This window comes from Littorina saxatilis, linkage group LG10 (assembly GCF_037325665.1).
Source record: "Littorina saxatilis isolate snail1 linkage group LG10, US_GU_Lsax_2.0, whole genome shotgun sequence".
Taxonomy (NCBI): Eukaryota; Metazoa; Mollusca; class Gastropoda; order Littorinimorpha; family Littorinidae; genus Littorina; species Littorina saxatilis.
The window spans coordinates 36,794,725-36,808,305 of record NC_090254.1 but is presented as its reverse complement, the minus strand read 5'-3'; the positions used below and the strand labels follow the sequence as shown (position 1 = coordinate 36,808,305).

General features: G+C 41.1%; 1 protein-coding gene across 1 annotated transcript in view; it reads left to right on the top strand.

Moving 5' to 3' along the window:
- The first annotated feature begins 3,015 nt into the window (after positions 1–3,015).
- The window catches only part of LOC138978717 (mucin-22-like), a 25,536-nt gene continuing 14,970 nt past the window's right edge, over positions 3,016–13,581 (top strand). Inside the window, exons 1-2 of the mRNA XM_070351508.1 lie at positions 3,016–3,685; positions 9,666–9,823. Of these exons, the coding sequence (XP_070207609.1) occupies positions 3,649–3,685; positions 9,666–9,823 (195 nt within the window). The 5' untranslated portion in view covers positions 3,016–3,648. The remainder of the gene's footprint in view (positions 3,686–9,665; positions 9,824–13,581) is intronic.

Genomic DNA, 13,581 nt, shown 5'->3' with positions numbered 1-13,581 from the left:
CAGAGATAGAGACAGAGACAGAGAGAGAGATAGAGACAGAGAGAGAGAGACAGACAGAGAGAGAGAGACAGAGACAGAGAGAGACAGAGAGAGAGAGACAGAGAGAGAGACAGAGAGAGACAGAGACAGAGAGAGAGAGAGAGACAGACAGACAGAGAGAGACAGAGAGAGACAGAGAGACAGAGAGAGATACAGAGAGAGAGAGAGAGACACAGAGAGAGACAGAGAGAGAGACAGAGAGAGAGAGACAGATAGAGAGAGACAGAGAGAGACACACACACAGAGAGAGAGACAGAGAGAGAGAGAGAGAGAGAGAGAGAGAGACAGAGAGAGATTCTTTGAGGAATGGACGATGTGTAAAACACCAACCAGAGACCCTGACCCCCCCCCCCCCACACACACACACACACACACACGTAAGCCTACAACCATTCTGAACAAATGTTTCAATGCACATCTTCAGACACATTAGATTAAACATAGCATGAACTTTGGAGCGTTCGTTTACTTGTACGTATTCAGATTTTAGCCCCTAATTGCTTCTTGAAATAGTGTCTTCTTTTTCACATTTCACGCGCGTTTTGAACAGAACGCATTGTCCTCTATTTTCTCGGTCAGAACAAGCAACAATAGTAATTGAGACAGGGATTATTTTTATCCATTATCATACACACCAACATTTGCAAAATCAATATAACATACAACAGTATCAATCAATCAATATGAGGCTTATATCGCGCGTATTCAGTGGGTACAGTTCTAAGCGCAGGGATTTTTGTAAAACAAAATGTTATGCAATTTATATCGCGCACATATTCAAGGCGCAGGGATTTATTTATGCCGTGTGAGATGGAATTTTTTTACACAATACATCACGCATTCACATCGGCCAGCAGATCGCAGCCATTTCGGCGCATATCCTACTTTTCACGGCCTATTATTCCAAGTCACACGGGTATTTTGGTGGACATTTTTATCTATGCCTATACAATTTTGCCAGGAAAGACCCTTTTGTCAATCGTGGGATCTTTAACGTGCACACTCCAATGTAGTGTACACGAAGGGACCTCGATTTTTCGTCTCATCCGAAAGACTAGCACTTAAACCCACCACCAAGGTTAGGAAATGGGGGAGAAAATTGCTAACGCCCTGACCCAGGTTCGAACTCGCAACCTCTCGCTTCCGAGCGCAAATGCGTTACCACTCGGCCACCCAGTCCATAATCAGTATAATCAAACATGGTTATAGATTTAATTTCATACAATGATGGAAGTCTGCTGCCTAGCAGAAAAGCCCATCATGAATCCTCCCGTGTGGATAATCGGTCAGTCCTGAAATCATTCAGAGCAAGTCTGTGCGTGTCAACTGACCTGAAAGACCTTCTCCCTCTTGACCTAACAAAATAAACTTGCACTTTTTTCAACTGCTTTGACCAACAGACACACACAATTACAGACGATCAAAAGATTTGGCTTTAAAGTAACATTTTGCTGGAATTTTGTCTGACATTAAGACCTCCCTGTTGACCTACGAAAACAATACTTGCACCTTTTCAACTGCTTTGACCAACAGACACACACAATTCGAAAATAATCAAAAGATTTCGCTTGAAAGTAACATGTTGCTGGAATTTCGTTCCCTAAACGAAAGCTCTGTGTTCCAGGAAATCACGCTGTCAACCTAAGCAAGTGCACAATCAGTAAACAATCACCCGGATCTCATTCACGCAGTTTTCAGCGACGCATCTTCCCGGAGAAGGTTTGCTCAGTCTTGTTGTCGAGAACACAAGACGGTGACATCTCTAATCATTCACGGTGTTCTGTGTCAGTGTCAGTACAGCGCGAAAGCAAAACTCAGAGGGTACTCTCCACAGAAGTTGAGACATTGAACTCTTGGGACAAGAATTACAAGTTCGAAGCTCGGAATGAAATGGCGTCACACAAAAAGAACAACAACAAACGAAGAATGAAGATGGGGGTGTAGTGTGAGAGGGAGGAGGTGGGGGAAGACCACACAGGGAATGAGAGAGAGAGAGAGAGAGAGAGAGATAGAGAGACAGAGAGAGAAAGAGATGGAGAGAGAGAGAGAGAGAGACAGAGAGACAGACAGACAGACAGAGACAGACAGACAGACACTGAGACAGAGAGAGAGAGAGAGGTGGATAGAGAGAGAGAGAGAGAGAGAGAGAACGAGAGAGAGAGAGACAGAGACAGAGAGTGAGAGTGAATGAGACAGAGACAGACAGACAGAGACAGACAGACAGAGAGAGAGACAGAGAGAGACAGACAGAGAGAGACAGACATAGACAGAGAGAGAGAGAGGGAGAGAGAGAGAGAGACAGACAGACAGACAGACAGACAGACAGAGAGAGAAAGACAGAGAGAGAGAGAGAGAGAGAGACAGAGAGAGACAGAGACAGAGAGAGAGAGAGAGAGAGGGATAGAGAGGGAGAGAGAGAGAGACAGAGAGACAGAGACACACAGACAGACAGAGAGAGAGAGAGACAGAGTTCGAGAGAGATCGAGAGAGACAGACAGATCGAGAGAGAGAGAGAGAGAGAGAGAAAGAGAGAGAGAGACAGAGAGAGAGAGAGAGAGAGGGAGAGAGACAGACAGACACACAGACAGACAGAGAGAGAGTCAGATACAGAGAGACAGACACAGAGAGAGAAAGAGAGAGAGAGACAGAGAGAGAGAGAAAGAGAGAGAGAGAGAGAGAAAGAGAGAGAGAGAGAGAGAGAGAGAGAGAGAGAGAAGGCAAACGAAAGGCAAGAGGGAATGAGGAGGGTGACAAGCGGGATGGGGAGAAGCCGAAGACAAAGTCCTTACCCCTCTTCATCCCAAGTCCAAGCAACAAGGGAAAGGGAGGAGGAGGAGGGCAAGGGGAAGGGGCTGGAGGGCAGTTGGCAAACGATGGGCGCTACATTGGCTTGCGCCATGGCCGAGCAAACACGGTCCACGGGGTATATAAGGCCCGGGGTCCCAGGACTGGACAGCACACACTCTCTGGACGCCTTGGTCAACAGTTGGGAGCAATCCGCAACTGAAGAAACTCGGCTCCATCCTCAGAGTTCGCTGTTAAGCTTTGCTGCTTTTGGAATTCTACGAGAGACACAAGGACAAGCCTACCCTTTGCTGACGTTCCCTCATTACAGTCTTCAGTGCTGAGCTTCGCTCTTGAACGTTGAACGAGTTTTGGGGAAAAGCGACGGTCGAGCAGGACATCCTTGCTGTATTCCGGTGTAATTCATCTTCGTGTTCACCCAGAGACTTTTCTTTCGCAAAATGGGCCAGACCCATTCTACTGGAGCCACTCTGCAATAAGAAAACTGTCTGAAGAGTTCAGTGATCTAGTTTGACGCAAGACACTACTTCAGCGTTGAGAAGAAACTGCACAGAGCATCGAACAAGACTTTCCGAAAATCTACCGACTTGGATTTATCACGCTGCAGTTGGACATTGAAGTCTTGGACATAGACGAGTGAATATCATTTTCACTGACATTTCTTCGTAATTTTCCAAGGAAAACTTTTTTCGACAAGGAGAACCAAGCCTAATTTTCGCCTGCAGACTTCCCAGAACGTCTACTCTTAGCTCAACGTGTTCCTGTACCCGGTGGACCATTGAACGTTCTCCAGGCTCTTCCAACATGGCTTGGGCCATCTTATGTCTAGCGGCACTAGCTGGTGAGTAGAATGTTTTCTTTCTCATTTTCTTCCCTTCTATCTTTTTCTGCACTTTTCTGCGAAAGTAGCAGGGCTTGGAAACATGATCACATGAATAAAGGAGAAAGAACATTGACTATGTCCATACTGTATTGGCAGTTCGCTTTTTCCAGGGATATAGCAGCCCGATTTTTCATGAGGGTAACCTCACAGAAAATAGTGTCTTTCCCATTTTCTTCCCTTCTATCTTTTTCTGTACTTTTCTCTTCTGGTACAGTCGGTTTGATTCTCTGCACTTCTTCTCAAGTGTTTTTCAGAATCATTTTTCCAGCCTGCAGCGTACAGCAGTTTCAGCATGAACAGTTTTAACATGGATAACGTTTGGCACTAGATTTGAAGATAAAGAGAGAAGCTGTATTTTTGTTCAAGTTGAATGAAGGCGCAAGAAAGAGCAAAGCTTATATAACTCACAAAGATTGATGATAAGTCAAAATTACTATAACATCGTCCTAGTTTCATTCTTAAATTTTCCACCAATATTTTTTGGTTGCTCTTTTACCTCAACTTATTGTGTTCTTTTCTATATTTCTATATTTCTATATTTCTGGCGGGGATATAGCTCAGTCGGTAGCGCGCTGGATTTGTATTCAGTTGGCCGCTGTCAGCGCGAGTTCGATCCCAGGTTCGGCGGAAATTTATTTCACAGAGTCAACTTTGTGTGCAGACTCTCTTCGGTGTCCGAACCACCCCCCGTGTATACTACATTGGGTGTGCACGTTAAAGATCCCACGATTGACAAAAGGGTCTTTCCTGGCAAAATTGCTTAGGCACAGTTAATAATTGTCTACCATACCCGTGTGACTTGGAATAAGGCCGTGAAAGGTAAATATGCGCCGACATGGCTGCAATCTACTGGCCGTATAAAATTTCATCTCACACGGCATCACTGCAGAGCGCCTAGAACTGTACCCACGGAATATGCGCGATATAAGCTTCATTGATTGATTGATTGATTGATATTCTATTGCTTCTTCATTGAGGCCTTCAATTTTAAGTTTTCCGTACTTTCGCTAATAGTTTTAAGAAAATAAACACGTTTTGATGATTGCTGACAGCTCAGTATTAACTCGATGAAATCCTGTCTATGGATTAGAAAAAACGTACGACTCAGACGAAAACTAGAGATATGTATAGAAAAATAATGACAGGATCATAAGATAAAGCAAAGCTAAATCAACTCGTATCTTTCTTGTTTTCCCGTGAAGAATAAGGAGGATTTGAGTCCAACATGTGTTTCTACATTGTCCTGGAAAGGCCGAGAAATAGCATTGAATCAGAACCCTTCATCCGTTATTCTGTGTAATTGATTGCAATGCCTTTGTTGTGCCCGCCGGCCTATTCGAAATTCAAACAAATAATGTAACATTGATAATTGGATGTTGGTTAGCATTTCGTTGCTATCTAGGCGCTCAAAGACAATTGAAAACAGTACATTCTTTCAAAGGGATATAACACAATTCGTCTTCTTCAAATTGTGGCTCTAGCCATCGCTAAATGAATCTTGTCCTCATCTCAAATGTGTGCTACTATCCTCTTTATAGCCTCACCTTGATTTCTCACGCAAAAGGATATGAACGGGAATATCCTTAACGCATTCAAAATCATTATCTTTAGTCGTACTGTTCTGATAAAAAAAGAGTAGGTTTGTGTCAGCAGCGGAGATAACTCAGACGGTAGCGGCACTGACTTTGATACCAGTCTGTCGCTATCGGGGCGGATTCGAATCCAACTTTCGACAAGGAATTCCTTTCCTGGTGTCAACTTTGTTCAGACTCTCCTTCGTGTCCGAACATCCACGTATGCGCACGGTAAAGATATAAAGTTCACACCGAAAGTCCCATGGCTTGGGAACACGAACACGTTAATGCAAAAAATTGATTAATTCCATAATGTATCGGCAGCTCGCTTTCTCCAGGGATATAGCAGAGCCTTCCTTTAAAATTACACAAACATTCGTAAACTACATTGTTTAGATTGATGTCCAGATGCTTATGCTGGAGCTATCTATATCAAGACCAAATGCCGTCCGTTTTGTATTTTCGTAAATGTGGAATGTTAAATTAAAACAACTGTCCGTTTTTAAGTTTCATTTGTGCAGTTTTGTCTTCTCTCTGTATCCTTGCTTACATCATGTTCAGCTAGGGAAAAGGCCACAAGATGTCATAAACGAAATTTATTCAGTTGACATTTGTATAAATCAACGGGTGTTTAATACCCATCACATGCTGTCTCACTCTATAGTGATAACAGTATCTCATTTCAAATAAAAAGCTTTTCATAAGCATACTATCTCTATCTCAATATCTGCTGAGCTACTTCTAAATTCTAAAGCTACAGTTCTATCCATTCCTTCAATTGTACCTACAATGAATAAAGGAATTCACCGCTTTTTCAAATGAACAGGGCTTCCAATGACGCTTTTTCTAATCGTGGCCATCAATTCACCGCGATCCAGTACTCCCCGAAACAGACTTGCGTACACAAATACACGTCATCTAAGCAAATTGATATAACAACTGTGTTCAATGAAGGATCAAACAAAACCTAAAGCAACATCTCAGAAAAGTGTTGAAGTATCAAACAAAGGCCCAAAATGAGATCCCAAGACATGTTAAAACAACTGTGTTAAAAGTCTGTTCTTTCTTTCTTTCTTTATTTGGTGTTTAACGTCGTTTTCAACCACGAAGGTTATATCACGACGGGGAAAGGGGGGGGGTAGATGGGATAGAGCCACTTGTTAATTGTTTTTTGTTCACAAAAGCACTAATCAAAAAATTGCTCCAGGGGCTTGCAACGTAGTACAATATATTACCTTACTGGGAGAATGCAAGTTTCCAGTACAAAGGACTTAACATTTTTTACATACTGCTTGACTAAAATCTTTACAAACATTGACTATATTCTATACAAGAAACACTTAACAAGGGTAAAAGGAGAAACAGAATCCGTTAGTCGCCTCTTACGACATGCTGGGGAGCATCGGGTAAATTCTTCCCCCTAACCCGCGGGGGGTGTGTTAAAAGGCAACATCTCAGTAAAGTGTTGAACTTCTGATGAATCAAGTATCAAACAAAGGCTAAAACAAGATCCCAGAAAATGTCGAAACAATTGTGATCAATGAAGCATCAAACACAACTGGCTAAAGCAACGCTGTTACTCAAGGTGAACAAAATCAATGCAAGGAAGAGAAGCTTGTTAAACAATTAATTCGCCCTTTTTGCAAACGCTACTGTTTAACAAATGTGTTGATGTTTTTTGTTTTGTTTTAGTTAAAATAATCTTCAGTTTACTTCAACAAAACATGACAAGCCGTTCTTTTCTTCGTTGAAACCCAATCGTTTAATCTTCTACAGATAGCCAGTAGCTAAGGTAGCTAAGGAACTTTGAGGTAACATGTATTGAACATATCTTTGAGAATAATATGGACAAAGGGCCTGACAAACTCTCACAGGAGAGAGAGAGAGAGAGAGAGAGAGAGAGAGAGAGAGAGAGAGAGAGAGAGAGAGAGAGAGAGAGAGAGTGAGAGAGAGAGAAAGAAAGAGAGAGAGAGAGAGAGAGAGAGAGAGAGAGAGAGAGAGAGAGAGAGAGAGAGAGAGAGAGAGAGAGAGAGAGAGAGATGACGTTTGTTTTGGTCGGGCCTTATGTACAATTCCAAGAGCAGGTTCCAACCGGTAGTCTGGTCATTAGCCTGTTATATCACGGCTGTTCAAAGGGCTTCATTTCTGCTACTCTAGCTGCAGGCTATTTTTAGCACCCATTCTTTCCCCACAGCTGAGATAACACAGCAGCTATGCACTGAGAAGGCCAATCTCCCAGTATAGCGCAGAAGCAGTTGGGTATAACAGGCAAGTGAGCTTAACAGTGTCCTGGCTGCAGCTGTTGGTAGCCAAACTATTCCCTCTGCTGGGCTATTTTTAACTCACACAAAAACACAAGCTAGGAACAGCCGTGTTAATTACGGCAGCAGACATGATGTGCCCATCCAGTCCTGTATTTTGTCTGTCTTGAGTAAAGACTAGTTTTGCGAAAAGGAGTTGTTCTTAACTCGTATCATACTAAAGAATAATGCTGAACTCCAGCAAACTGCTCAAAGCAGTCTTCAGATTATCATTTCTAATAAGGGTTATGTTGGACGTCTAATTGCCTCTATAAGGTTTTGGTGTGGACCGCCGATTTATGATTCAAAAAACGATCACATTTTGACTGTACCTCATAACTTCCCATTAAAAAATTCAAGACCAACTCTGTCGTATGAGCGAAGCAATGATACGCATATATTTTTCAAATGCGGCAAGGCCTGAATGAATACCCGGATGTTAACTCTGGGTTTTTGGGGAGGCGCATTGCATTCATTGTAATGCGCAAAGCCCAAAACGCAGAACGTTCTGTAAACGATCCCAGTTCTCCCTCTCTGCAAATTGTCCTCGACCAACCCTTCCAAATAAAGTGCATTGTTGAATCTGATCAGCTGCAGTTTTCCTCCTATCCCCCCCCCCCCTTTTTCGGCTCCCCTTCCTTCTGCAAACGCCACACCACAAGCCCCTCTTCCAAGTGTGTCAAATACTCTGTGGATTAAAACTTGTGAGCTTTTAATCCTCTATCCACCTCCAACTCTTTCCGACACTTTCTCTTCTCAAATTTGTCCTCGTCCAACCCCTCCCAACTAAAGTCAATTGTTTAATCTGCTCGCCGGGCTGCCGTTTCCCCCGTGTCTTCCTTATTTCTGCGGACACCCCCCTCCCCCCCTATCCCATCCAGTCTCTCAAATACTCTCTGCGCTGAATGTTGTGTTTTTACCATCCGTGATCTTCCTCGATCCCTCTCCCAAATTTGTCCTCGCCCTACCTAAAGTCAATTGTTTAATCTGCCCAGCTGCAGTTTTGCCCCTGCCCTCCCTTAGAACCACATCTCACAAGACAACCAGTTGTTTGACAAACACTCCGCAGTTCACGGCTGTAGTTCAAACACGGCCGTGACACACTTCGCCTCAAGTTGTTGACCCTTCGTGGTTTCCGCGTCCGTTTTACACCGGAAGCTGCGATGCACTATGGGAAACAATGGCGTAGTTAACACCACTAGGGTTTTCCCTTCCGTTGGTGGGGGTTGTATTGCGTGTTGTGTTCATATCTCTCTGTGTCTCTGTGTGTATTTCTCTGTCTGTCTGGTTCTGCCTACCTGTTTCCCTCCGTCTCTCTCTGTCTCTCTGTCTGTCTGTCTCTCTCTGCCTCTCTCTCCCTCTTCATGAGAGAGCCTCTACTTTCTCAATAGAGAGCAGTTAGACATCCACGCGAGAGCTGTAAATCTCATAAATGGGATTCTCAAATGTCGGCTTTTACCTCATGCAGTCACTAACAGAACCAAAGCTGTGCTTGGCCTACTTTTCAGTGCTAATTTTGATGAATAAATACGCAAAAGCCTGGGGCTTCAAAATTAACTGAAATTCCCATATTTAAATACAAATGTAATGTATGCACAATAACCCCACAACTTTTTCCTCACTCTATTGACATTCTCTTTTAAATAAGATACATTGCAGGAAAAAACTTAAACTGTTCATTTGTTAGAAATAACAACCAAGAAAGATGGAACTTTTGGAACGTTCAATTAGAACACAACCACAAATTCACAAGAACCTCGACCTAATATCCTTCAAAGTGGACGAACAAAGGACAGGACATTAACAAAACAAAGAAGGAAATGTTGCTTTGATTTATGGTAGAATGTTATTGACAAAATACTTTTTGTCAATAAGAGACGTTCCAACAAGTTACCTTTCTTGTTTTTTTATTCTGAATTTTGGAACGTTGGCAGTCTCTTTGTTTTTGGATTTATTTTATCCTAGAATGTGCCCAAGATGGTCGTAGCAATGGCAAGACAATGAAACGGAAAGATTTTGTTTTCATCATTTGTTAACCATCTCTTCTTCCTGTGTGTGTTTCAGCATTTGCAAACTCGGCAGAGTTCGAGTGTCCTCAACGGAACACCCAGGCCTTGCTACCTGACCCTAACGACTGCCGCAAGTACTACCACTGCCTACCGGACAGGCGTGTCTTCGCCATGCAATGTGCCGACGGCCTTGTCTTCGAACCTCGCCAAAAGGTATGTACGCTAAACGAGAAGAGTTCAACCGGGGATTTTTGCTGCTGAAACCGGGTTACAGGAAAACAAGTCGCGTCAAGCAATACCAACATATTTAGTCAATCTGTCGACCTGAAACTAAAATATCGACACTGAAAACCTGAGATTAGACATCGTCGAGTCTACTAAAACCTGGCTTTGCGGAAACCCGTAAACAGAGACGGGTCAAGCTAGTCCCGGCGAAGCATGCCAGCATACAACTGTATTTGCATACACCGGGTTTCTTTAAATCTGAGCACATTTATTGAGTAAATATAAAATATCTATATTTTTGGATCAAGGAAATGATAAGGAGAACAATGCAATCATTTTTAAATCTGTTTGTGAAAAATCGATTTTATTGACAACTTTCCTAGGCCGGATATGACATTATCAAAAACATCGATTGCAAATAATAATAACACTTTTGATTACAGATTCAAAAGTTATTGCATTGTATCGAATACTTGTGCAGCACTTGGAAACTGATTCAGAATAATATTTAAATATACCGTGTGTGGAATTATTGAATACACACAAAATTGTAGATATATGAGAACAGATAAAGCCAATATCGTCTTGTCTTTTCCCTTTTGTTAGACCTCCATTTCCCCTTCTTGCTTTCCTTAAGTCTTCAAACAGGATTTATTCAAGAATTTCAAATGACAAGACCGCATTCACATAATTGAAGCAAAGTCTTCTTTTTACTATTATACAAGAGAGAGAAAATCTGCCTTGTCGGACAAAAACAACAAGTCGCGTAAGGCGAAATTACTACATTTAGTCAAGCTGTGGAACTCACAGAATGAAACTGAACGTAGTCCGCCGCTAGTGCAAAAGGCAGTGAAAGTGACGAGCCTGTTTGGCGCGGTAGCGGTTGCGCTGTGCTTCATAACACGCTTTACTGTACCTCTCTTCGTTTTAACTTTCTGAGCGTGTTTTTAATCCAAACATATCATATCTATATGTTTTTGGAATCAGGAACCGACAAGGAATAAGATGAAAGTGTTTTTAAATTGATTTCGAAAATTTATTTTGATCATAATTTTTATATTTTTAATTTTCAGAGCTTGTTTTTAATCCAAATATAACATATTTATATGTTTTTGGAATCAGGAAATGATGAAGAATAAGACGAACGTAAATTTGAATCGTTTTATAAAAAAAGTTTTTTTTTACAATTTTCAGATTTTTAATGACCAAAGTCATTCATTAGTTTTTAAGCCACCAAGCTGAAATGCAGTACCGAAGTCCGGCCTTCGTCGAAAATTGCTTGGCCAAAATTTCAATCAATTTGATTGAAAAATGAGGGTGTGACAGTGCCGCCTCAACTTTTACAAAAAGCCGGATATGACGTCATCAAAGACATTTATCAAAACAAAGAAAAACATGTCCGGGGATATCATTCCCAGGAACTCTCATGTAAAATGTCATAAAGATCGGTCCAGTAGTTTAGTCTGAATCGCTCTACACACACACACACGCACAGACAGACAGACACACACACACACACACATACACCACGACCCTCGTCTCGATTCCCCCTCTACGTTAAAACATTTAGTCAAAACTTGACTAAATGTAAACAAGTCGCGTAAGGCGAAAATACAATATTTAGTCAAGTAGCTGTCGAACTCACAGAATGAAACTGAACGCAATGCCATTTTACTCGTAGCATCGTCAGGCCACTGCTCATGGCAAAGGCAGTGAAATTGACAAGAAGAGCGGGGTAGTAGTTGCGCTAAGAAGGATAGCACGCTTTTCTGTACCTCTCTTTGTTTTAACTTTCTGAGCGTGTTTTTAATCCAAACATATCATATCTATATGTTTTTGGAATCAGGAACCGACAAGGAATAAGATGAAAGTGTTTTTAAATTGATTTGGACAATTTAATTTTGATAATAATTTTTATATATTTAATTTTCAGAGCTTGTTTTTAATCCGAATATAACATATTTATATGTTTTTGGAATCAGCAAATGATGGAGAATAAGATAAACGTACATTTGGATCGTTTTATAAATTTTTTTTTATTTTTACAATTTTCCTTTTTTAAATGACCAAATTCATTAATTAATTTTTAAGCCACCACGCTGAAATGCAATACCGAAGTCCGGGCTTCGTCGAAGATTGCTTGACCAAAATTTGAACCAATTTGGTTGAAAAATGAGGGCGTGACAGTGCCGCCTCAACTTTCACGAAAAGCCGGATATGACGTCATCAAAGACATTTATCAAAACAATGAAAAAAACAATCGGGGATTTCATACCCAGGAACTCTCATGTCAAATTTCATAAAGATCGGTCCAGTAGTTTAGTCTGAATCGCTCTACACACACACACACACACACACACACACACACACACACACACGCACATACACCACGACCCTCGTTTCGATTCCCCCTCGATGTTAAAATATTTAGTCAAAACTTGACTAAATATAAACAAGTCGCGTAAGGCGAAAATACAATATTTAGTCAAGTAGCTGCCATTTTTCAGCAAGACCGTATACTCGTAGCATCGTCAGTCCACCGCTCACGGCAAAGGCAGTGAAATTGACAAGAAGAGCGGGGTAGTAGTTGCGCTAAGAAGGATAGCACGCTTTTCTGTACCTCTCTTTGTTTTAACTTTCTGAGCGTGTTTTTAATCCAAACATATCATATCTATATATTTTTGGAATCAAGAACCGACAAGGAATAAGATGAAAGTGTTTTTAAATTGATTTGGACAATTTAATTTTGATAATAATTTTTATATATTTAATTTTCAGAGCTTGTGTTTAATCCGAATATAACATATTTATATGTTTTTGGAATCAGCAAATGATGGAGAATAAGATAAACGTAAATTTGGATCGTTTTATAAATTTTTATTTTTTTTTACAATTTTCAGATTTTTAATGACCAAAGTCATTAATTAATTTTTAAGCCACCAAGCTGAAATGCAATACCGAACCCCGGGCTTCGTCGAAGATTACTTGACCAAAATTTGAACCAATTTAGTTGAAAAATGAGGGCGTGACAGTGCCGCCTCAACTTTCACGAAAAGCCGGATATGACGTCATCAAAGACATTTATCAAAAAAATGAAAAAAACGTTCGGGGATTTCATACCCAGGAACTCTCATGTCAAATTTCATAAAGATCGGTCCAGTAGTTTAGTCTGAATCGCTCTACACACACACACACATACACACACACGCACACACGCACACACACACATGTACACACACACACACGCACATACACCACGACCCTCGTTTCGATTCCCCCTCGATGTTAAAATATTTAGTCAAAACTTGACTAAATATAAACAAGTCGCGTAAGGCGAAAATACAATATTTAGTCAAGTAGCTGTCGAACTCACAGAATGAAACTGAACGCAGCAAGACCGTATACTCGTAGCATCGTCACTCCACCGCCCGTGGCAAAGGCAGTGCCCGTGGAATTGACAAGAAGAGCGGGGTATTCGTTGCGCTAAGAAGGATAGCACGCTTTTCTGTACCTGTCTTCGTTTTAACTTTCTGAGCGTGTTTTTAATCCAAACATATCATATCTATATATTTTTGGAATCAGGAACCGACAAGGAATACGATGAAAGTGTTTTTAAATTGATTTCGAAAAAAAAAATTTGATAATAATTTTTATATATTTAATTTTCAGAGCTTGTTTTTAATCCAAATATAACATATTGATATGTTTTTGGAATCAGCAAATAATGGAGAATAAGATAAACGTAA